The sequence below is a fragment of the Mustela nivalis genome, assembly GCF_964662115.1.
Source record: "Mustela nivalis genome assembly, chromosome: 9".
Taxonomy (NCBI): domain Eukaryota; kingdom Metazoa; phylum Chordata; class Mammalia; order Carnivora; family Mustelidae; genus Mustela; species Mustela nivalis.
In genome coordinates this window covers 8,577,870-8,601,868 of record NC_139028.1, presented here as the reverse complement: position 1 = coordinate 8,601,868, position 23,999 = coordinate 8,577,870, and the positions used below count along the sequence as shown (strand labels likewise).

At 48.2% G+C, this 23,999-nt stretch overlaps 3 protein-coding genes across 6 annotated transcripts in view; 2 read left to right on the top strand and 1 right to left on the bottom strand.

The window, feature by feature from the left end:
• MMP8 (matrix metallopeptidase 8) overlaps positions 1-8,913 on the top strand; it is a 107,133-nt gene extending 98,220 nt beyond the window's left edge. For all 3 annotated transcript variants that reach the window (XM_082683986.1, XM_082683987.1, XM_082683985.1), the window contains 9 exons: positions 642-886; positions 1,480-1,628; positions 1,711-1,836; positions 4,352-4,513; positions 4,862-4,979; positions 5,675-5,808; positions 6,333-6,486; positions 7,155-7,258; positions 7,405-8,913. In XM_082683986.1, coding sequence (XP_082540112.1) covers positions 642-886; positions 1,480-1,628; positions 1,711-1,836; positions 4,352-4,513; positions 4,862-4,979; positions 5,675-5,808; positions 6,333-6,486; positions 7,155-7,258; positions 7,405-7,505 — 1,293 coding nt within the window. In that variant the 3' untranslated portion in view covers positions 7,506-8,913. The remainder of the gene's footprint in view (positions 1-641; positions 887-1,479; positions 1,629-1,710; positions 1,837-4,351; positions 4,514-4,861; positions 4,980-5,674; positions 5,809-6,332; positions 6,487-7,154; positions 7,259-7,404) is intronic.
• The window catches only part of DYNC2H1 (dynein cytoplasmic 2 heavy chain 1), a 670,805-nt gene that overhangs the window by 555,717 nt on the left and 91,089 nt on the right, over positions 1-23,999 (bottom strand). The gene's annotated exons all lie outside the window — the stretch shown is intronic.
• On the top strand, positions 11,787-22,227 carry MMP27 (matrix metallopeptidase 27). 2 transcript variants are annotated; one of them, XM_082683975.1, is made up of 10 exons: positions 11,787-12,131; positions 12,923-13,089; positions 14,144-14,292; positions 14,385-14,513; positions 17,011-17,172; positions 17,352-17,472; positions 18,701-18,831; positions 19,598-19,757; positions 20,530-20,633; positions 21,963-22,227. In XM_082683975.1, exons 1-10 carry the CDS (start codon positions 12,030-12,032, stop codon positions 22,205-22,207), a joined length of 1,470 nt encoding a protein of 489 aa, XP_082540101.1. In that variant the 5' UTR covers positions 11,787-12,029; the 3' UTR covers positions 22,208-22,227. The 2 variants fall into 2 exon arrangements, with proteins under 2 accessions (XP_082540101.1, XP_082540100.1); XM_082683974.1 differs by having other exon boundaries at positions 12,923-13,161.

Sequence of the window (23,999 nt, the reverse complement as noted above, 5' to 3'; positions counted from 1 at the left end):
GTGACAGGTGTTCCCAGGCTGCTTGGGGCGAGAGAGACCACTGACGTAGCCCCTTCCTCCCACCTCTGCGGCCTGAGCAGCGTGGCCCCTTGCAGAGGTGGCGGGTGGGGAAAAGGCTAGTGTCCACGAGGGCGCCACTCTTCCTGAGACACCATCAGTTCTCATTTGGGAAGCCTCGGGGACAGTGGGGACCCACATTGTCACCTTGGCAGTTTCCCTATCTGGGCACGCCCGGGTCTTAGGAGGATGGAACGTTCTCTACAGGAGCAGGAAGATGGTTAAAAGAGAACCCACTTCAGTGCAGTTAACACCCCAGACTTCCGCACGCACCAGCGCCCCTTGTTCCTTGTCACGAGGAGCCAGGCTCCTGCCTGCGCACCAGTGCTCCGCGTGAGGACGTGGGCCTCGTCCCTTATGAAATACCTGCTTTTGTGTATCAACACTAACTGGAACGCTGAGCGTAAGGGCTGTCCTGTCTCGTTGTCCCTGCTCTCTAAGAGTGGCCCCCGAATCCGTGCTGCCGCCCTCCCGCAGGTCATTAGCCAGTTAGGAGTCCACGGCGATGCAGAGAACGTGTGGGATGCCCAGGGAGTGGGCGGCAGCACCCCAGCAGGGCCCCTTCCGTGTCTGTCTGTGCCCAGGATTACCTAGAAAAGTTCTACCAGTTACCGAGGAGAGGACTGCGGTCGCAGAGGCAGAACAGCCCTAGCGTGATCGTTGAGAAGCTCAAAGAGATGCAGCGCTTCTTCGGGCTGAGCGAGACGGGGAAGCCGGACCAGCAGACGCTGGCGGTGATGCGGAAACCTCGCTGCGGGGTGCCTGACAGTGGGGACTTCATGGTGACCCCTGGAAACCCCAAGTGGGAACAAACCAACCTGACCTACAGGTGAACATTTGAGCCCAGAGCCCGACAGGGGTGTTTGTCAAGGCTTTGTGACGGGCCGGGCGCTGTCCTAGGACGCGGGATACATGGGAGACAGGTGTCCTGCCCGGGAGGCCAGAGCTGGTGTGAAGGAGCAAAGACCCCACCGGCTCTCCTCCCCCAGCAGTCTCAAGACGACAGGGCAACATTAGGCGGTCTCTCTATGAACCCCACTGAGGACCCCACACAGCCTCATTTGTTGCTGGGCAGACCAACCCCAGTTCCGTGCCTCCTGATCACAGCAACGGTACCCAGGATTGGTTCAGTACTGTGGTTTGCCGAGATCTGGGCTGAATACTTAGCATGTCCACAATCCCCTCAACCCCTCTACGAGCTACTATTCATGATGCTCTTAGGAATAAAGACACTGAGTTTAAAGATCAGGAATGACCTGTCCAGAGGCAGGTCTATCTGCAGCCCCGACTCCCGTCCCCCTCCCGCCCCAGACCCTCCCCACGGCTAGTTCGTCACATACACCGCTCCCTCCCAGAGGGAGCACCATGGTGTGATGGCAGCCTCTAAACCATAAGTCCTGCTCCCATCTTCTCATTTTTAAGGATTATTAAGTACACCACACAGTTGTCAGAGGCCGATGTGGAGGAGTCTATTAAGAAAGCCTTTCAAGTGTGGAGCAACGCGTCACCCCTGACCTTCACCAAGACCTCGCAGGGAGAAGCAGACATCAAGATCACTTTTGTCCAAGGAGGTAGGCTCGTTGTGCTCAGATTGGCCCTCCTGGCTAACCTGGGACCCTGCCGGGGTTAGCAAAACAAACTGTCTTGTTTCAGATCATGGCGACAATTCTCCATTTGATGGACCCAATGGGATCCTGGCTCATGCCTTCCAGCCGGGCCAAGGTGTTGGAGGAGACGCGCACTTCGATGAAGATGAAATATGGACCATGAATTCCAGCAGTAAGTTAACCAGGATGGGGTCAACATGCAGCTCCTGACCAAGCTTCCTCCCACCAGAAGCCCCTCTTGTGCGTGTGCGTGCACGCACACACACAAACACACGCCTGAGTTACTGTAACCTTTCACACTCACGAGGGCTGATCGTTCTAAATTTTTGAGATCTCATGATGCTAAGTAAATTTAGGTTTTAAAAAAGCCCTAAGGCTAATTATTTACCTTGCTTTCCTAGGACAGGCATCGAAAAGCTATAGACCGTGGCTAAACCCCGCCCTGACCTGTTCACATAAAGTTTTATTGAAACAGGGACACCCTTTCTTGTTTTTGTACCATCTATGGCTGTTCTCATGGTTCAACAGCAGAGCTAAGTACTTGCTATGGAAAGCACGCGGCTCACAGAACTAAAAATGCTATCTAAACCCTCACAAGCTTGGGGACCGCTGCTTCAGGACTTCTGTTTCTTTGTAATAATCTGAAATTTAATGATGTTTGGAGAAGGTCCTTATTTTGAAATCCAGAAACAACCGGGTTCATTGAGAAAACTACCCCACTCAGAAAACAGCCACCCTATTTTTTGTTGAGCTGTTTCATTTCACGGAGCTCGTTTTTGGTGGTTATTCCTATGGGACAAACTGCCCCTCTTGGGTGAAGACTGACCATGAGAAGAGTCAGACCACGTGAATGAAGAACACGTTAGAAAATAGGAAAGGAACCTTGAATCTTTGCTTGGAACGTGCTCCTCCCTCCTTTTTCTCAGTCTGTGTTGTGAACGTTTGCCCGCCCGAGTCCCTGCGCTAGGCGTGGGATTAGCCAAAGATAAAGAACATTCTTCAGGACTTTGAATTCCTCTTGCCCGTCCCGCTGGTGCATGTGGTCATCCCCTCTTACCTGAACTAAGTGACCCAGATTCCCTGGCTGTTTACCTTCAGTTCTGCTCTAAGCTTTCCCAGCACCGCAGCAGAATTTACACTGGGAGAGCCCGTGGTGGACCACATTACCCTCTGGTGTAAACTTTGAATATTATGTTTCTGGACCACGTAACATCTGGATGCCTTTCCTTGGCATCGAGGGCTCGTGGGAGTTGGTGGACTCGTCCTTCGTCCTGTCTTCCCGCTCCCTCTGCAGCAGCCACGCTGCGCACGCGCTGCTTCCACGTCACACCATGTGCCTCCCGACCACCCTCTGTCTGCTCACATGGCACCCCCAGACCTCCCTTCCGAAATCCCTCTCTGCCCTGCCCCACGCCACCCCTGTCTCGTGTTTCAGCCAGAAGTAAGGACTTTCTGCTCAGAATCCCAACAGCCTCTGTTTCTCTTTCTCGGCCGCTCTGCTCACTGTCCCGCGCCACTCGCGTCGTTGAGCTACAGCTCCCCTTCTAGACTGTGCATCAGGACCCACCCCCCAAAGCCCCTCACACCGTGCTCCAGCACTCAGAGAGGCTTTTGAGATCTACTCAGAAATGCAAAAATGCAAGGATGTGAGGGTCAAGAAAGAACGTCTTGGGGCAGGGGTAGAATTTCAGCAGGCTAGCTGTCAGTAGGAAGCTGGGCGCTGTTGTCAGGGCACAGGTCTTGCCATCAACCTGGATTTGGCTCCAGCTTGACTGCTTACTGGTTGCAAGACCTCTAAGAACACACCCAAAATCTGTGGGCTTCAGTCCTTCACTGCAGAAATATTTCTAAATACTTGACACAAATGTGACAAGGACTGAATCGTATCGCACGGCCCTGCATGTCGAAAGTGCTCTTTTTTAAGAGGTGAGCATGGAAGACAGGGCATGTTGTGTCTGCGGGACGGCCGGAGTGAAGAGTTCCTCTCTCACAGCAGGTCCTCAGGTGTCCGCCGGGCCAGTGAGGGGTCCTTGCTCTCGGCCAAGGAGCTTGGGCTCTGTCTGACCAAAGTGTGAGCCTTGGAAGTCGGGTTCCCAGCTGGGGAAGGCACTGTGCTCCTGGAAGCTAAAGCTGGGGGAAGGAGCAAGTGTGTCTCTGTCCAACAAGGGGGAAGGTGGAGGGTCCCTGAAGCTGCAAGGAGAACTAGGAGTCTGGGAGGAGCTGATGCCGGTTGACAGGGGGTCAGGGAGGCCAGGCAGGGCCGTCTGTATCTGGGGCTGGTCGTGACCCAGCAGGTCTCTTCTCTAACTGAAGAGTGAGGGCCTGGGGGGCTGAAGCGGGCGGCGGAGCCCCACAGGACGACAGAGCCCCCCGCCCCACCCAGTCCCTTCTCTCGGGCTCTGGTCCACACCCGTGCAATACCAGAGTCAGATCAAAGGCCATATTTGTATTTCTTACTTCTGAGCTCTGATGAGGAGCTTCCTGCACCCAAATCCCCAGCTCCTACCTTGAAGCGTCCAGCCTCCATCTCTTCAGGTGCCTGAAGGGGAAATGCGGGAGAGAGAGAGAGGCAGGGCAGGCGGTTTCTCCGGCTCCGCTGGGCCGGAAGCCGTGTTCCCCGAGGTCCTACTGTCCCCGCCCTTGCCCCCACATGGAGCCCCCGCCCGCCACGCACGCTTGCGTTTCAGGTTACAATCTGTTCCTCGTTGCCGCCCATGAATTTGGCCACTCCTTGGGGCTCTCGCACTCCATGGACCCCGGAGCCTTGATGTACCCTAACTACGCCTTCCGCGACCCCAGCACCTACACCCTCCCTCAGGACGACATCAACGGCATCCAGGCCATCTACGGTGAGGTCCCTGCCGGAGCCCCGGGCACCCAGGGAGGCGCCGGCTTGTCTGGGCATCCTTGAGAAGAGGGACCAGATGAGGAGTTTGAAGTAGCACGTGGGGAGGGGGAGGCACGGAATTCGAACTATTTTACTTCACAACTGAACCTGGAGCATCTCTGAAAACCACCATTCCGGTTTAAGGTAACTTGAAGAGGGCCACGTGTAGGGTGGCTTTGACCCCCTGTGGGAGGGTCTGGCAGGCGTTCTCGTCCTGTGAAAACCCTCCGCTTCCTGAGGAGCATCCCACGTACTCCAGCAGTCACACTGGACGGAAGCTGATAAAAAGCTTTTTTTTTTTTTTTTTAAGGTCCTTCAAACAACCCCATCCAACCCACCGGACCGAGCACGCCCACAGCCTGCGACCCCAGACTGACGTTTGATGCTATCACCACCCTCCGTGGAGAAATACTATTCTTCAAAGACAAGTATAAGATTGGACTGTTTCTTCCTTGGACTTAATTTACCAGCGTGACTTAGAGCTGGCTCTAATCGGTCCCCGGGGGACACATCGCGCCTTTTCCTCCGGGTCCTGGGCTTCTGCAGCCCCTCCTGTGGGCTGTGCTTTCCGAGTAACTCAAAATGTCCTGGAAAATTAAAAAAAAAAAAAAAACGCAAACACACGTAAACATTCAGATGTGGGTGAGAGCTTGGGGACCCGGGCGCCGGCTGCCCGTGGGTTTACCAGACACCGAAACCTCATCCACTCCCGCCCACATTCAGTCCAGGGAATGGGACTGAGCCCAGGATACGCTGGGGCAGGTCACCTCACGGGTTGGGGTTTTCAGTCTTCCACGGGCTGCTTAGTGATTGTGGGATCGGGGATGGATTTACTCTTTTGCCTTTGCTGGAAAACTCGAAAGAATCTCGGCATTCTGTAGGAACAAGAGCGAGCCTTGCCGGGGCGTGTCGGGGGGACAGGGCACATGTGATCCTAGAAGGTCACTCCTAGGAGCTCCCCTAAAGCCTGGGAAGCACCACGGAGGTGAACAACATCGCGCACGTTGGCCACGGTGCTAGAAACTGCCCCTGGGACGGGGTCCCACGGTCCCTGCAGTGTCGGCAGGGCGGGTGCACGCAGGGGTCTGGGGACGCTGCCCGCTCACAGCCTGTGCTCCGCTAGGTACTTCTGGAGGAGACACCCTCAGCTGAGAATAGTCGAACTCAACTTCATCTCCCTCTTCTGGCCGTCCCTGCCCGACGGCATACAGGCAGCCTATGAGAATGTGGACGAGGACCTTGTTTTCCTATTTAAAGGTAACTGCCTACAGTTTTCACCCTGCTTTCGTTGTCCCCGAAGCGAGGGGAGGATTTCTTTATGGTCCCTTCCGGGCTGAGAGTAGCTGAGCCGATGAGAGCATGTCACCCCGGCTGGACTTGCTCAAGAGACCTGGGCTGGGTCGGGACCCGGCCACTCACTGCTTGGGGAGCTGGAGCAACTCTTCCCACCTCAGCCCTGCTTTCCCACCCCGTCCTACCCTCCTCGTCCCAGGTCTAACAGTGTCCGAGCCCCCGCGGCTGTAACAGCATCTCTGCTTCAAAGGCTCATGACCTGACGGAGTCCCCAGCCAGGATGCCCTGTTCGTCAAGCTCAGTGTTGTTCGTGGGGGCTGGAGAACCACGAGGGCTGATACAGCCCGATGAACTCGACCACCTCGGTCTTTTCAAGACTCCTGTTCCATTGTTTCTGTGATGAATTTACACCAAGACTAAGAAGTGATACCACATGATGTTGCAGAAGCAGAAAACTTTATCTAACGTGTGACCCGATTCGTTGTCAGGTGGCCAGTACTGGGCTCTGAATGGTTATGACATTGAGCAAGGTTATCCTAGGGACATCTCAGACTACGGCTTCCCAAGCAGCGTCCGAGCGATCGATGCAGCTGTTTACTACAGGAGAAAAACCTACTTCTTCATAAATGACCAGATCTGGAGGTAAGGCAAACTGTTGTTTCCGTTGGACATTTGCCTGTTTACTGTCTACAGACCACTAACAAGCAGCCGTCTGAAGGTTCTAAAACCTGGGTGATCTCGAATAGGCATTCTTTCTCACAGAATGATCGATGTTGCCATGGCTTTGGAAAGTGTCATTTTTATAAAATTAAAAAGTCTTCACAATGGCATTGAAGATTCTATGTCAGGAAACAAATCAAACCTTGAAAAAGCCCCGGGAAGGGAGGCAAAGAAAGAAACTGATTCTTAGGAGATGAATTCTAACACACTCAAGAGAGCCCACAAAATGTGGGGGTCGCACTGGACTTGTTACCTCACTACTAGGGGTGGGCAGGGGGCGAGAGGAAGAGAGGCTGACTCTGTACCCGTCAAGGAAATCTCAGAAGAGCAAACCCTTCTTTCAGAAAATAACATTATGCTAGCCATCAGAAGCCTGCTTCAGTGTTGATGCTACCCGCGTATTTTATAAACGGGATTTTGTACCCTTACGTAGAGAAGTCTGCCATTCTTAGGCCAAGGACATAAGACATTATGAAGACCGAATGAGAAAATATGTGTGAGGACACTTCATAAAGTATACGTAATTTAAAGAAAACTGTTGTCATCAGATACTTTACTGATTTTAAAACATGGGATTTTTTTTTCATCAGATATGATAACCAAAGACAATCCATGGAACCAGGTTATCCCAAAGCCATAGCAAGTATCTTTCCAGGAATAGAAACCAGAGTTGATGCAGTTTTCCAGCAGGATCGTAAGTAAAATAGTGATGATGATGATGATAATAAATTTGTTTAAATTTTTAAAATAGCACATTTGCGTTTAAATGTTATATTAGAAACAACTGAAAACATCTGAGAACTAAAAGCTAATTCAATACTTTTTTTTTTTTTTTTACAGATGTCTTCCTTTTCTTCAGTGGACCAAGATATTACGCATTCAACCTTGATGCTCACAGGGTCATCAGGGTCGACAGAAGCCAGCGATGGCTGAACTGCTGAGAAAGCCAAAGCCACATCACACCTGCTCGCACCCCCTTGCTGCCTGCAGAGGGAAAGCCATTTTCCTGTGTCCTGTTTATACTTTTCCTAACATATGTAATGCTGTTTGCTGTCGCTGTCCTCACTGAACCTGCCTTCTGGGAACATACATCTGGAGCACCCATTGTCTCCAGGTTCCTCTGATTCCATCTTGAGAGGAGATGAAGCTTCCTTGTCACCTCAATATCCACTCTACCAGTACCACTTACCTGACTTCTGCAATGCTTGTGTATAACCTAAATCTCCTTTCCCTGCTGTATACTGTTCAGCACTGGGCTTTGGTGAAGTGTAGAGACCAGGAACAGCATGAACAGTGCCTCTTGCCTTTACTGAAAACGTAGTGTTATTCTCCACCCTCGGAAAAAATACTGTGGATCCGTGTTGTGCCTTGAATTGTGTCATCCCAGAAAGAGAGGCTGAAGTCAGTGGTAGGTACCTATGAGAAGACCTTATTCGGAACTAGGATCTTTGAAGGTAGCAATCAGGTAAAAGGAGGTCATGCAGGAGCAGGCTGGACGTAAGGGCTGGGGTCCTCACACGAGGAGGAGCCACGCAGACACGTAGCGGACAGAGATGCGCGAGCACAGAGACAGACCCACAAACGGCGCACCCACAAGCCGAGAATGTCCAGCAACCACCAGAAGCCAGGAGGAGGCGAGGAAGGATCCCTTCTTGGACCTTCAGAGCAAAGAATGTTATCCTCCCCACAGCTTGGTCTTAGACGTGCAGCTTCCAGAACTGGGATCGAGCAAGCTGGGCGGGAGCCTGCGGTGCTTCCTTCCGGCAGTCCTGGGATATCTGACAGCTTAGTCAACAGGAAAGGACAAAGTTGAACCCTCTTGGAGGGTTTCTGTCACCTTCCCCAACAAGGAGAAAAAGGGGGGTACCACATTCTCTTCTGGCTCCGCCCTACTCTGTCCTTTTAGAGTCTAAGCAAGTGAGCTAGTGAATGGACCTGTCGCTCCTTATTTCTTCTTCTCCAGGGATACATGGGAGGGCACACTCTCCCCCAAGGAAGATGTACTGCACAGACAGAACAGCAGCAGGCACAGAATTCAGTGAACCCCATTACATTAAACTAAGCTGCGATGTATACCTTTGATAGTAGTTCTTTTCTGTCAAGAACTTTAGGGCTCTGGGACCATAATGACTAATCCAGATATCAAAAATCATTAAAATGTCATATTTGCAGTTGCTAAACTATAATGCAGCTTATTACTCATTAAGTAAGTGAATTGTAGAATATATGTATTACTAACACATTCTATTTCCTTTTTCTATTTTTAAGTCTCACAGATAATTTAGTAATTCAGTACCTTACTCTGGTTCAAAAATTACTGGGTTGGAAATAAATATATTAAATGAGTAACTGGTGATCTATAATTTCTGAAGATGTTGCTGCCTAGTTCATATAAAGTAGAGAGACAAACAGCAAATTTCACTGTATTTGAAGTTCTTTGTTTTCTTGTCAGAATTATAACATTGACATTAACTTTTTAAAAACTATTTCCATTCACAAAATACTTTGGAAATACTCGATTTCCTTCACAGGTTCCCTCAAATATGTCAGCACATTTTCTTCTCAATTTATTTTATGAGATGAGAAAACAAACTTGGATATACTATCATTTCATTCATTCACTCATTCGTTTATTCAGTAATAACTCGTCACCTGCATGTCCCAGGTACTGTGCTGGGGAAAGTGAGAGAGAGAGAGAAGGCATTCATTGCATCAGTGTAACAAGTGCAAACATTGGAGCCAAGTTCAGACTATGCTATTTTCTGAGACATCTTGTGTCCACTTTTACAGGCATGAAGAGGGGAGATTCAGAACACTGGCTAGTTATGCTAGGTTCTTGGCCCAAACCTCATCTATATACACATTGTTGAGATGAGAACCGAATTCATAGTATTTCTTTAACCATATTTCAGAGAGTCCTTGAAAGCGAACCACAATAAGAAGTGAAACAACTCAAAAATTACTCCTTTTTAAAAGTCCTCTTTGTGTAGTATTTTCTGGCTATTACACTGACATTTTATGTGACTACAAGAGCTCCAAGAATCTGAGCTCAGAACTTAAGTAATGAGATGACTTTTTACCTTGGGTTAAATTTCTTCAAAAGCAAAGCCAAACTCCAGACCTTGGTGTGGTTATTTTACTGGGGACACGTTTCCAGGAAGCAGGAGTGGGGCAGCGGGCAGAGTGAGTAAGAGGAGAAAAGCCAACACAAGGGCGCTGTCGACGTTCTATGACAGGCGACAGAGGCTCAAGGCCAGCTGGACCTCCTGAGAAGCCTACCCAACACCTTTCTCTGTTGAAATCTGGAAGGGATAGGAGGCTGGGTATTTGCCTATCCGTTCCCTCCTGCCTAGGGTGGGTCTAGGTAACGCTTGGGAAGAAAGCAGAAGGCATGCCAGAGATATCTCCTGCATCTTGTTGATGGGAAGTTAAAATGTTGGGAAACTGGAGAAGTCTCTGGAGGATTTTAGCAGTCCAAGGAAGAAGACTTTAAGATACCAACACTGACCTCTGTTAACACTTTCTCCCCGCTCCTTTGTTGTGACAACACCCCAATTTCACTTGTGGTCGCGATACATCCAACAAATGGAGTACATTCTGTGCCCCTGCTGGAAGATGCGGCCAGTGTTTAATTTCTTGCCAAAATGCATACGCAGAGTATCCTGTGGGCTTCTGGAAAGACACTGGGAACTTGTTTACTCTGCCGTCCTCCTTCCTGGGGCCTGTAACACAGAGTCTCCAAACATGTACAAAAAATCTTCTAATATGAGGGGCACCTGGGTGGCTCAGTGGGTTGAGCCGCTGCCTTTGACTCGGGTCATGATCTCAGAGTCCTGGGATCGAGTCCCACATCGGGCTCTCTGCTCAGCGGGGAGCCTGCTTCCCTCTCTCTCTCTGCCAGCCTCTCTACCTACCTGTGATCTCTCTCTGTCAAATAAATAAATAAAAATCTTTAAAAAAAAAATCTTCTAATATGAGAAACAGGCACCCAGAAAGAAACTTTGAAGAAATAGAGACATTTCTGGGACCAACGCAAAATGTCAAGATACACTTAAAAATACTATACATTATCAAAAGATAGGGCATATTCTACATCCAAAAACCACTAACAAAATGCAAGAAAATAAATAAAACATTCAGAGAATTAGAAAGAACTCTTGGAAACTAAAAACACAACTGGGCTGGAAAATAATGTTGGCAGAAAGCAGTGAAAGAAATATTGGAGCACAGAGTTTCAATCAATGAGGTCCAAAAGATGTGCATTCCAGAAAAGGGAAGAGAAAATTGAGTGGGAAAAAATTATCAAAGAAATGACGGAGGAAATTTTTCTGGAAATTTTCAAGGGTCTGCTTACTGCCCAGCAACATTAATGGGAGAAGAAAAAGAAAACCACAAGAGACTTCAGTATGAAATTTCAGGATAGCTGCATAAAGAGAATATTTCCAACATTTTTCAGGAGAAAAAAATGAAGAATCAGAATAAAAGACTTTCCAGCAGCAGCACTAGATTCTAGAAAACCAGTAAGAGTGCCTCTAACATCCGAAAGAAAATTTACTTTGGTACACTCTCGATCAGGTGTCAGGATAGAATAAGGGACATTCTTAGGCACAAGAAGATTGTGAAAACACTCGTTTTTCTTGCACCCTTTCTTGCACCCTTTCCAGCGCCCGCCCCACTCTCCCTTGGCTGTCTTCAAGTGTATTGGCTCTAATTGGCCAGACCTCCCAAAGTGCATCTCTGCCGAGCTACCTGCTTCCTATGGGCTCCCTCCGCACACCCCCTGTGCCATCCACATCCTATCCATTTCCTTCTTAAGGACCCACTGGAAGCCCCACCTAGCCGAGCTGCTGGGGCACGCCCATCAGCAGTGACCCCCTCTTTGGCTCTTCTCTGCTCTGGAATCTTCTGTGCACATTTTGCCATCCGTCTCGGTTTTGTCTGGTATTAATGTCTGTACGTGTCTGAATTTCCCAACAAGATGGGAACTACATCTCATTCACACTTCGGTTTACGATGACAGGCTGATAGCAGGTGCCCAGCAAACATGGGCTGTTTATCCTAGTTAATTATGGCAATCTGACTCCGGATTCAATTGTATTTTCATGATACCTTTCTAGCCAAGATATCCTGGCATTTCGTTCAAAAGAAAATTACTTTATAAACTCTCAAGAATGTCAAAGATAAGAAGAGCTCCAACTTTGCAAGGACAACAGTAACTTGGAGGCCGGCTCCCTACTATATTCAATTCAGTAATCAACAGGGATTGTGTTTCCTCAGAAACTGCAGATCATGATTGCAAAATCAAGTTAACCTAAGGGGAAAGGGCTTATCCTGACACACTTCATGGCAAATGTCCTTTTCTGGTATTAATTAAAAGACAATACAAGCCAAGTCATGCCACGTCTTACTCTTGTTTTCTAAATTCCGTGGAAACAGAAACAGGCTTCAGCAGAAAGGAGAGAGGAATGAAGAGCCTTCTGCTTCAATGTTTGCTCCTTGTAACGTTTTCTTCTGCATTTCCCATAGACCGAAACATGGACACCGGCGAGAACGCGCGGCTGGTGCAGGTATGTGTCTCAATATATGGTAATAAGGGCTATCGATAAAAAATTAATTTTCTTGGTTGCCTTGGAACCTAACAAGACAGCAAATTCCTGCAAAAGATTGTGGTACTTTCCCCTAACTCAAGGACACCAAGTAGCTGGGTGTGGGGCGGAACCTGGGGGTGTGAAAGGAAAGGAGATTTGCTGCCACTTCAAGCCATGGGTCCCGGCGGAGACCGAGCGGGGAGAAAGGGAACAGCCCTGGGAGAAATGGGGTCTCCCCACAGAAATATCATACCAGCTAGGGGGACCCAACTCCAGCTCTAGATCCTTGCCCCTCCATGCGTCGGAAATACTTGGCCTTGGAGATTCCCTCTAAAAATCAGTCTAGTCAATTTGCCATATTTGGCTAAATTAACCACATCTGCAAAAAGAACAACCACGTATCTCTTCTAGAATTTGTTTCAAGGGAACACCCAAATGCAGGGGCGAGCAGCAGTGTCTAAGCTGTGCGATCATTTAACACATGGAATCCGCCGATGCTCCTCCCTGCAGGCGTGGAGTTGTGTGGGCTGCGTGGGCTGGGTAACCCCAGTCCCACGGGCTCAGCCACTTGTGGGGAGCTGGAAAGGCAGGCTGGCTCTGCTCCCTCCTTTCTCCTCCCCTCCCCCTCCTTCCTTCCCCTCACTCCTCGCCGTCTTTCTTCTCACCCACTGCCAAAAAGGATTTCAGGTGATTTTGTTTTATCCGGAGATACAGATGTGCCGTCCTGTAGTGTGTGTCCTACTTTATTTTTTCTCTCTCTCTTGGATCAGGCGTATCTCAACCAGTTCTACTCTCTTGAAATAGAAGGGAGTCCTCTTGTCCAAAGCAAGAACGGGAGTCTCTTACATGGCAAGATTCGGGAAATGCAAGCATTTTTTGGACTGACGGTGACTGGACAACTCGACTCACGCACCCTGGAGATGATGAGGACACCGAGGTGCGGAGTGCCAGATGTGGGTCAGTACGGTTACACCCTCCCAGGATGGGGAAGACACAACCTCACATACAGGTAACACCTGCGCGTACTGTCTCCCCCCGAGCGCCCCAGTCCAGAACTACAGGACTGTAACATTTACTTTACCGAGCGCTTCCTAGGTCACTGATCTCATTCACTCCCTCCTCCCTGCGACGCTGGGATGTCGGCAGCCCTGCCGGGACCACCTGAAACAGACACTGACAGAGGTTGTCGAAGCACCCCCCAGTCTTCCCAGCAGACTGGCTCTGGCAGTTCGCTTCACTCTCCCGCCTGGGCCACGCGCATACACGCTCAGCACCAGGAGCGCGACCGGCGGCTGATGCAACGGCTGGAGCGGAGAAGATGGGAAGAGCCTGGGACTCAGCCAGTTAGAGATGCCTCGGGCTAGCGTCGTCAACCCTCAAGTGGAGCCCGGGTGGAGCGGGGAGTCCACCCCAGGCGGGGCGGGGAGAGGGGTCAGCTCACTGGCAGAAAGAGGGTGGGGTGTGCTTCCCACCCGAGTCGGTGGCCGTGACTGTGGCTCTCAAGCCCTCCCGCGGGCCTTGAAGAACACGTCTCCTAGCTCTTCCTTCACTGTGTTGAGTCTTAGGATTTAAAATAATCATAGCTCTAGCAAGACAGGGAATGGAAGCCAGAGGGAAGTCTTTTCCCTAGTGAATCTTTCAAGCTCTCAAGGGAGACTCTTTGCATATGACGGGAGCATGAGATTGATGCCCTCGAGCTGCCGAGAACGCAGATCTCCGCTCGTGCACCGCAAGCCCACCCCGGAGAGGGGAGCTCCCCCGTCAGGATGTGATCTCAGGGAAGTCACAGAACCTCTCTGAGCCTCGTTTGTTGACGTCTTGACAGGATCGGGTCACAGAGCATATGGAAAACTTTGTTTAAATACTAACACAAGAGCGGCCCGACACTATCAGTGACCGCTGTGTATGATTTATAAGAAACGATCGTTTTGTCTTTGTGTGTCTACATGCATGTGCCGTCACCGACACATCTGTTTCTGTAATTTTTGAAGAATCGTCAACTACACTCCAGATATGGCCCGGGCAGATGTGGACGAGGCCATCCGGAGCGGCCTTGAGGTGTGGAGCCGAGTGACTCCGCTGACGTTCACCAAGATTTTCAAGGGGGTTGCGGACATCATGATTGCCTTTAGGACCCGAGGTAAGGTTTCTGGCAGAGGGAAAAGTCTGGCTATTTCCATCTCAGGAGATTTGGACAGGCTGACCTTTCTCCCCCTGTGACCTGTGTCTCAGTGCATGGCCGGTGCCCTCGTTATTTTGATGGCCCCCTGGGAGTCCTCGGACATGCCTTTCCTCCAGGTCTGGGTCTGGGTGGAGACACTCACTTCGATGAGGACGAAAACTGGACCAAGGATGGAGCAGGTGAGCCCAGTTCTCTTCATGAGCAGAATCTTGTTCTAAAGAATCCCTGAAATGGCTTCACGATTAGTTGCTTTTTACTTCCCAGTTGCCCCACAGTTTCCATATTTACTGATGGACGTTTCAGTATCTATTAGATAACAGTGCTCTTCATGTCAGGGCTTTACCCGCACAGTGTCCTCGTGAAGACGCTGATCCTTTCCGGATCCAGGCCTTCTCCGTGTGGTCACACACGCACGCACACGTTCACAGCGCCTGAAGGTCTGCCCTGTGCCTGGAACCATGCAAGACCCTGGAGTTATGCTAGACCGACCACAGAGTTGTACTAGACCACAGAGTTGTACTAGACCAGGCCTTCACAGGTTCATGACCTTGTGTGCTGCAAGGCCCGGACCGGCACCCTACAAGTCAGCGTGGACTGTGTGTTGTAGCAAGGGTAGAAGTCCTAGGGGCTGGGATTCTGAGATCGTGACTGAAGGATGGTGTGTGGGCTCGCGGTGCCTAAAAGGTCGATTCAGAGGCATGAACGTCCTCTTCTAACACTTGCCCACCTGCTGAGGAATTGGACCCCAAACCTTACTCAACCCATTAGACCAAATGAGTTGATTTTATTTCATTTCCTAGAAAATAGGACATTTTCTACTACTTCTCAAACAAGAAACAAAACTTAACTACAGTAAAAATATGTGTATCCCACAAGGGAGCCGGCTCCGGAGACTCTGGGTTCTCCCCATTTCATTTTCTGTCATTGACAGTAGTTGCCTTGGGTCTGGGGTCTGGTTTCCAGGGTCCCAGGAAAGCAGAGGCTACGGCTCTCCTGATGTGTGGTCTCTCCAATCACACAGTTCAGTCCTGAACAAGTAAGTCCAGGCAGTCTGTGAGCTGTTCCAGAGTTTCTGCAAACCAGTACATGAGAGACGTTCCACAGCTTGGGTAAACGAAGTCAATCAGTGACCCTTTACCAGACAGCCGCTTGAGCCGGCTCTGCGCTAGAGCTGGAGTACACAACCGACCCTGACCTTCAGGGGTTTACAGCCTAGGGCACACGTCTCAAGCAGCATTTAAATCAGCGTGACCCACCCCGGGATAAAGCAAACGATAGTAAAGTGGTAGGAGCAGGGGGAAGAAATGGGAACGAACGGGAACACAGGTCAGGGGAGGACGTGACGGCAGACCTGAGCAGGCACCCGGCCGGAGAGCACTCCTGAAAGCGCAGCCTGACCGACTCAAGCAGCAGGATTGTGGCGGAAACGGTGAATAGGGTCCAGACCACGCAGCCTTTGAAAAGCCAGCATAAAGGATTGAAAGTCATGAGATGACTTGAGTTTGAATTATCTTTTCAAAGAGTCCCTTGTCCCATCTTGTCCAAACGCACACCCAGCGACACGGTGAGCCAGATGAGAGGTACCAGTCGAGGCCAGAGCACAGAACCCAAAGGACCGTTAAATAATCCCTGGTCATTCTGTGCTCGTTTGTGCCTGTATCATCGGACAAGGCTCCATCAAAAAAGGCTCAGCCTTTTCTTTAGGGTCCATAGGCTGAATTGCAAGTCTAAGGACAGTCTTTTATGGTTCGAACCTTACAGGCTAGTGGGAGAGACAGGGAAAAGGGCAGCTTCGCCTGCATGCAGAGCCTTCCAGTGTGGGTGCGTAGGAGCGTATCGAAGCATTCTTTCATCCAAATAAACCCCTGGACATCCAGCCACCCTTATGAAGTGCCCACTACTGACAGGTTAGCAGTCACCGGAGAGAAACGGTGGCTAAGACGCAGTCCCTGAAAAGACGCACAACTTCCTGAAAGGGGTCAGTGCAGTCCCTCACGTGCTATGGCAGAATTCCACACCGAGTCTGTGGAAACGCAGAAAGGTGCCTCTAGCTCAGCCAGGAGAGGAGGGCTGCCTACGAGAAGCCTCGCGCACAGGCTGATGCTAAAGGGATTTCCTGAGCGACGAGTGAGACAGCTCGGCACACGGGGCAGGAGAGACGATGTTCCGGGTAGAGGGGATGGAGGCAGGAGGACAGAGAGATTAGAAGGGACATGGCACGGGTGAGAGATGAAAATGATGGCATATGGTTAGCTCATGAAATATGAAAACAAAGTATGAGCCTGATACAAAGGCAGGGACTAGATCGTGGAGGGCGATGGCGAGCACTTGATCCTACAGCAGGGAGGACTTCCACAGGATACAAGTAGGATAAACGTGATCAGACACACAGTCTAACCCAGCAACAACCCAAAACTGGTGGCTTCTTCTTTTTTATTTTCTCTAGTAATATCTGCTTCTCACACACCTGTTTCCTGCCATCTCGTTGTTCTTGATCACAGTTCTCCATGGTATGACTAGTGTTGAAATACTTCCAGATAAATGATGGCACATGGACCAATTATCTACTCTATGGCCAGCCTTTCCTTCTCTCCCCTTGGTTACTTCTTAACCTCAGATGCAACCATTCTCCTTTTGACGGACCCATATACCCATGTGTTTCCTATTTTTGTTAAGGATTCAGCTTGTTCCTTGTGGCTGCCCATGAATTTGGCCACGCACTGGGACTCTCTCACTCCAACGATCGAACAGCTTTGATGTTTCCAAATTACGTCTCCCTGGATCCTAACAAGTACCCGCTTTCTCAGGACGATATCAATGGGATCCAGTCCATCTACGGTGAGCAACCTCAGAAATCAAAATACGGGTGAACTCAGTAGGAAGATTTCCAGAAAGGAAGTGAAAAAATCACTTCTTGAAATATCACCATGAAGAAAACACCCACTTGGGTAAGATCCTTCTCTAGGTATTTCCGCATGCCTTCTGAATTCACGGTGCCCTTTCTTTTCTCATCAAAGGGAGTCTGCCTAAGACATCTGCTAAGCCAAAGGAGGCCACCATACCCCATGCCTGTGACCCTTATTTGACTTTTGACGCTATCACCACCTTCCGCAGAGAAGTAATGTTCTTTAAAGGCAGGTAAACTCATTCCCTTAAATACCTCAACTTCCTAGGAATATTTTATTTTCAAAAGATTTGGAGGTAAATAGGGAGGAAATCACAGAGATGGGGGAGAATGTGTTCCTTTTCCTTTTCATTTTATAACTGTCCATACTCTGTGGAATACTTTACTATGTGTATTTATCTCTTGCTTGTTTGATAAATTAATTTTTAAGAGTTGTTAAGCAAATGTTTAATTGCCCTTGTATAAAAAGGTGAAGTAGGATCATTTTCAGTGACCTCTTCACTAAAACCGTACACCCATCCCAGTGGTGCGGGAGCTGACCATTTCAGGAGCCAATGGTTAAAGTTGGGGGAGGATTGCAAACCACTTCGCATCACTTCTGTAGCCTGGAACTGGCCATGGTTGGGGCATTTGCACCCTGGAAAGCAGCAGATGATAAAAGGTCTTTTTTCCAGCGAGAGCGCCAGCTGGGAAACACCGATGAGCAGACCGTTCCTTTACGCGGCAGCAGGGACGCGGTCGCCGGGGTGGGAGCACTCCTCTCTCCCCATGGACAGCTCACTGGGCTGCAGTGGCAACGTGGCCCGTCAGCTGTGTATACCATGACTGCATTTTCAGAACTCAGTATTGGGACACAGACCATCTCACAAGCACAGGGGCACAAGGAGAGAATATTTGAAATCAGTCTCCTTCTGCCCACAGCGAGACAGCCCTCAGATGCCATGCTCCGCGCCGTGGGGGCTGAGGCCGCTTGGCCGGGACGTCAGAGAGGGGCAGTCCAGGGCGGGAAGGGCTCTTTGGTCTTGCTCATAGACTCAGAACTTTACTGCCTGAGGGGAACATCTGAGGAAATCTCTTACCGTGCGAGGCTCACAAGTTTTCATTCTAGCAAACGTCAGACTGAAAGCTTCTTCTGAGATGCTCGCTGTTGCCTTGGAACTTTGAGCATCACTGATTTGGCAAAAACGAGGCCCCTGAGCACTGAGCACTGAGATTTCTGAGCGGGTTTCTATTCTCGGTTCCCAGGAGAGCGAGCTCACAGGTGTGTTTTGACCTGGGTAGTGACAGAGGAGCCATGAACTCACAACCACCCACATCTGCTGAGGAGAAGTGTGTGCATGCTCTAAATGATTTGAGGGGAATCTAATGAATTCAGTAAAAGAGAAGCCTAGATTACAGTGTTTCCACCGCAATATACGCTGTTTGTGTAAAGTGCTTTTTTGTTGTTGTTTTTTAACACAGGCATGTGTGGCGGATTTACTACGATATCGTGGACGTTGAATTTGAACGGATCTCTTCATTTTGGCCCTCCCTGCCGGCAGATATCCACGCTGCATATGAGAGCCCCAACGATAAGATTCTAGTGTTTAAAGGTAACTTTGCCCATCACGCTTTCTCTTCTGTCTCTGGATACGTGAACCGGCCGGTGGGTGTTTGGGGCAAGGAACACAAAATCCATGCGTGAGGCAAATGGAGAGTTCTTCGGCCGTGGGTTCCTATCAGAAAGAAAAACTATCCAGGGTTCTCTGTGGCTGTGAAAACGAACATTGTCCCAACTACACCGCAGCTAAAAGAAGCCTGTGTGGTAAAAACTAAAATAACGATCTTTTTTTCTGCCAAATAAAGGGACCCCATCCCTCTTTTATATCCCTTTTATACTAGGATTATCAGATTCGGCAAATAAAATACAAGACACCCTGAATTTCAGATAAAACACACAATTTTTTATTATGAGCAGGTCCCTTGTAATATTTGAATATACTTAAAGTAAAAGTCAGCCAGTGTTCATTTGAAATTCAAATGTGCCTGGAATCTTACATTTTTCAGTGCTGTTTTTATATGGATTTCATCAGATTACTTGCCTTTGCAAGGAGCCAAGGGCTGGAATCTAGGAGAATGTGTACAAACGAAGCTCACTGGGTTGTCCGAGTCAGAGACATCGCCAGGAGGCACACTAGTGAGCGTGTTGCCTGGCGGTCGGCGTGTGTGGCGCGTGGACTCGGGATGATAAAGGCAGCTGAAGAAGGCAGGAAGAACAACCCCAAGAAACGAGGCATCTAGTTATTTTCGAGTTTCGTAGGACACCTGTTTTTCCCTCTAGGTAGCAGATGAGAAGATAATCACGTTCTCTCTTCCTAGATGACAGCTTCTGGGTGATCAGAGGATACGCTGTCTTGCCAGATTACCCCAAACCCATCCATACGCTCGGCTTTCCAAGACACGTGAAGAAAATTGACGCGGCTGTCTGCGACCACAGCACCAGAAAAACCTACTTCTTTGTGGGCATTTGGTGCTGGAGGTAAGTGTGCAGTCGACCTCTTCGTTTTATTCTGCAGAAAACATCCACACACCATCACTTTAACATGGGCAGAAATAAAACTTACCTGTAGTCCTCTTAAAATCATTTATGTTCAAGCCCACCCCGGGTAGATGGCATTCACCAAACAAAAGAATGTTTCAGGGAGTCCAAAGCCTTTCTCAACATAAAAAATAATAATAATAAAATAAAATAAAGATAAAAAAATAAAACAGGTGATGCCAACCAAATTGCTGATAATACAAACATACCCTGTCAAAATCTGCAAGCTGAGCCTTACTTTGTGTGTTTTTTTTTTTTTTAAATTGCAACATACTTATGATACAGTGTCATGTTGGTTTCTGGTACAACACAGCGATTCGACACTTCCCCTCATCGCCTGGTGCTCGTCACGACAGGTGCCTGCCTTCCTCTCCTTCCCGTTTCTGTGTCCCCCACCCACCTCCCCTCTGGTGACCAGCCGTGTGATCTCTGTAGTGCAGAGTCTGTTTTGTGAGCCCACGTTCTGATTTAATAGCATCAGTCTGATGAAGGACGTGGCTTGTTTCCACTCCTTGCTTTTTCTTTTCAAGACACAACAAGTGATTCAGCCACACACAATCTTTGACGTGTTTTTCATCATTGATGGAATTAGTTTTCCTCTACCGGGGCTGCTGCTTCTCCACATCCCCCTTTGACTCCGACTGGGGCAGTGGAAGGATTAAGCTCCCCAGAGCAAAGATCCCCTGGGAACGTTTCCAATCCCTGCTCGCAGGTATGACGAAGTGACCCAGAGCATGGACAGAGGGTACCCACGGAGGGTGGTGAAGCTCTTCCCAGGAATTGGGCTCCGAGTCGATGCTGCTTTCCAGCATAAAGGTGAGCATCACTGCCTAAACCTGTGGGTACTCAAGAGACTTCAGTGGCGGGGAGAGAACATAGACAGAAGTGAAAATGCTTCCATTTTCCTTGGTTGGGTTTTTTGGTTTTTGGTTTTTTGGGTTTTTTGAGGTTGGCACTATTTTTTTTTTAATATGTTCAGTTAGCCAACATACAGTGCGTCATTAGTTTTTGAGTAGCATTCACTGATTCATTAGTTGCATATGACTTTTAATGTGATTTTACTCTTCTCGGGTACCTATAATAATAAACTCCACCCAGGCTGGCATTCTCACAAACCTGATTAGTGAGCTCTAATTCTAAGTTCTGTTATACTATTTCAAATCTCTGCAAATGGTACCAAGATTAATTTTACTTATCATTGATCCAAGATAGCCCCTGAAACATACCCCCTGAAGAGTTGTTTTTGGTTTTGTTTTTGTTTTTCTAAGAATTTCTTTGTCAGAGACAGAGAGAAAGAGAACACAATCAGGGGAACAGTAGAGGTGGAGGAAGAAGCAGGCTCCCTGCTGAGCAAGGCACCCAGTGCAGGACTCGATCCCAGGGCCCTGGGATCATGACCTGAGCCAAAGGCAGACGCTTAACGACTGAGCCCCCCAGGTATCCCGCACACCCCTGGAGAGTTTTAAGTGTGAGAAATGACTAAGGACATAAACTGGACAGTGACTCTCGAACTAGCATGTGTGTAGTTAATGAGTGCACTTGGGGGGTGCATGGGAAATGACTAATCCTTCAGAGTTTTTGAGGCAGATGTAGGACTGTGGGTAAGAAGCAGAAGTCTACAGCTTTAGAAGCACCCTGGTACTCAGAATGCTATGATGGCCTCGGACTTAGACCATGGATAACCCCCTAGAACATGGGGTAAACAGAGCCTAAAAAGTTTCCTGAATGACACCACCATTTATTGCAGTGAAATCACACAAACCTTAACACCTAAAACAGAGCAGAACAACTGGAGGAAAATGAGGATATAGGGCCAAGGCCAAACCCACAGGGGCCTTCTCCTCCCCCTTTGCTAAGACACTGTTCTGAAACCTAGTATGAGAACCTCTGGCGTGAACCACAGTCCGGCGAGACAAGGGGTAAACCCCTTGACATTCATGTTCAGACCTTGGCTTCTTCCTTGGGGAAATAAAACTAACAATATTTCTCATGTGACAATAGTAAAGTAAAATGGATCTCAGTAATACACGAGTTCCTTTTCTCTCCATAATGTGCAATTATTTTTTTCTATATATGCCTATAGTCAACAAGTGTGGAGCCGTCACAGAGTTGCACGAGATAACTAATGATATTCTCTCTCTCTAGGGTTCTTCTATTTCTTCCGTGGATCAAAGCAATTTGAATATGACCCCAAGGCAAAGAACATCACCAGAATAATGAAAATCAATTCCTGGTTTCGGTGTAAAGAACCATTAAACTCATCATCCAATGTTAGTATCAGTGAGGAAGAAGTCCGTTCAGGAGGAGTAGAGATGTTTTATCATAAGAATTCGTACTTGCTTATTCTCAGCTTTGTTCATGTGCTGAAAAAAATCTGTAGTTATCAATAAATTCATAGACCTAAAATAAACCACCAGAGGTCTTTTAATCTGAACTCTGCTTCAAAGTGGAGTAGAGCTGTTCTGTCACCCACGTTGCTGGTCCTGACTCTGGGTATCTGTTGGACAAAGATCCCGTGGGTATCCTGAGCTGCCTGATGCTTTTTACAGGAAGTTGTGATGTGTCAAACTCTCACTGTACTTTAATCCCATTTTATGCTTTGTGAACCTGAAGAAGTGAGCGTGTCTTATAACTGAATACTGCAGACGTTATTAAACAAATATTCAGTACCTATTTTGTCTGGACCTGAGCAGTTAGAGGCCCTACAAACTGAACCCTCCTCCCCACCCCTATTCTGAACCCACCGAGAAATAGCGCTCAGTTTGGACAGCAAAACGCTACCTTTTTTACTGATAAAACTTACATAAGTGAATGTACCTATGGACAAGCTAGTTTCCTAATATCAGATTCTAGAATAAAAGGTACTTGCACACAAGTCGTGGGGAGAACTGGAAAGAAGCAGGTGTCCACAAGAAGGTGAGCCTTCTACAGGTTGCTTGGAGCCCAGAGAGAAAGAAAGAGGACAGAGCTGCGTGTGCCACATTTCTGTTCCTGAATTCACCATCAAATAAGTTATTCTACCTGCCAAAGGGAAGAGAGAGCCTAGAGAGATACTAAAGTTCTCACATGACAGGTGGTCCCCCAACACTTGGGAAACGAGTAGGAGAAGGAAAGTAGTGTTCCCTCCACCCTCCCAAGCATAAGCCAGTGCATTTAGCCATTTCTTAGAGAGTTTAAAATCATATTTTACACACAGTGATCTCGTATACAAGAAATGTATACTTTTCTTCCCCGTGTTTGAAATATTGGGTTTCACCTGAGCTGAAACCCATAGATGGGAAGTTCCTGTCCTCTTTGTTATACCAAGTCCTTGCTGAATTTCTAAATTCTTAATGGTTAGATTTTACCTTTCCACCCTTACAGCTAAAAGCTTGGTTAAGCTCTTCCTGACTTTTCTGACCCAGAAGAGGGGAGTTGTCAGTTGAACTTGATTCTGATGCAGTGATAGATTGAGCAGGTGTCAGCTAATAGAGAATATGCATAGAAAAATCTTGGGAATTCCTACAGTCGCATTCCCTACCTTGAGTTCATTGTTCCCAGATTCCTTTAGAAAGGGATTTAGGAGTTATTGCATATTTGAAATAGAAAGTAAACTTTAAAGAGTACAGCTTAATACTTACAATACAGTAGATACTAGGTCAGTCGTGTAAAAAATAGTGTTGGAATAATCAAATGTTTATACATACACAAAAACAGAACCTTGATCCCTACCTCACATGGTTTACAAAAATTAATTCAAAAGGAGCCATAGACCTGTAGTAGAAGAATCAAAAATACAAAACTTTGAGAAGAAAATATTAAAAAATTTTGGTGGCCTTAAGCAGAGATTTTGAGATAGGATGTAAAAAGCTTGAACCATAGAAGAAAACCCTGATGAATTAAATATCCCGAATATAGAAAGGATTCTTATAACCCAAAAAGAAGACAAACAACTCCCTTTTTTTAAATGGCCAGAATATTTGCTCTCTGAGTGGCATAAACACATAAGGAGATGTTCAACATCTTAATCCTTTAGGGAATGCTAATTCAAATCACAATGACTGCTGCATCCTCAGTAGAATGGTTCAAAAAGACTGAAAGACTGAAAGTAACTGGAACTCCCTTGGAGTTAGAACAAAAAATTAGGCCCTTCAGAAAAGAGTTGGGTTACTCCTTGTAACACTAAACATTTGCTTTCCATGT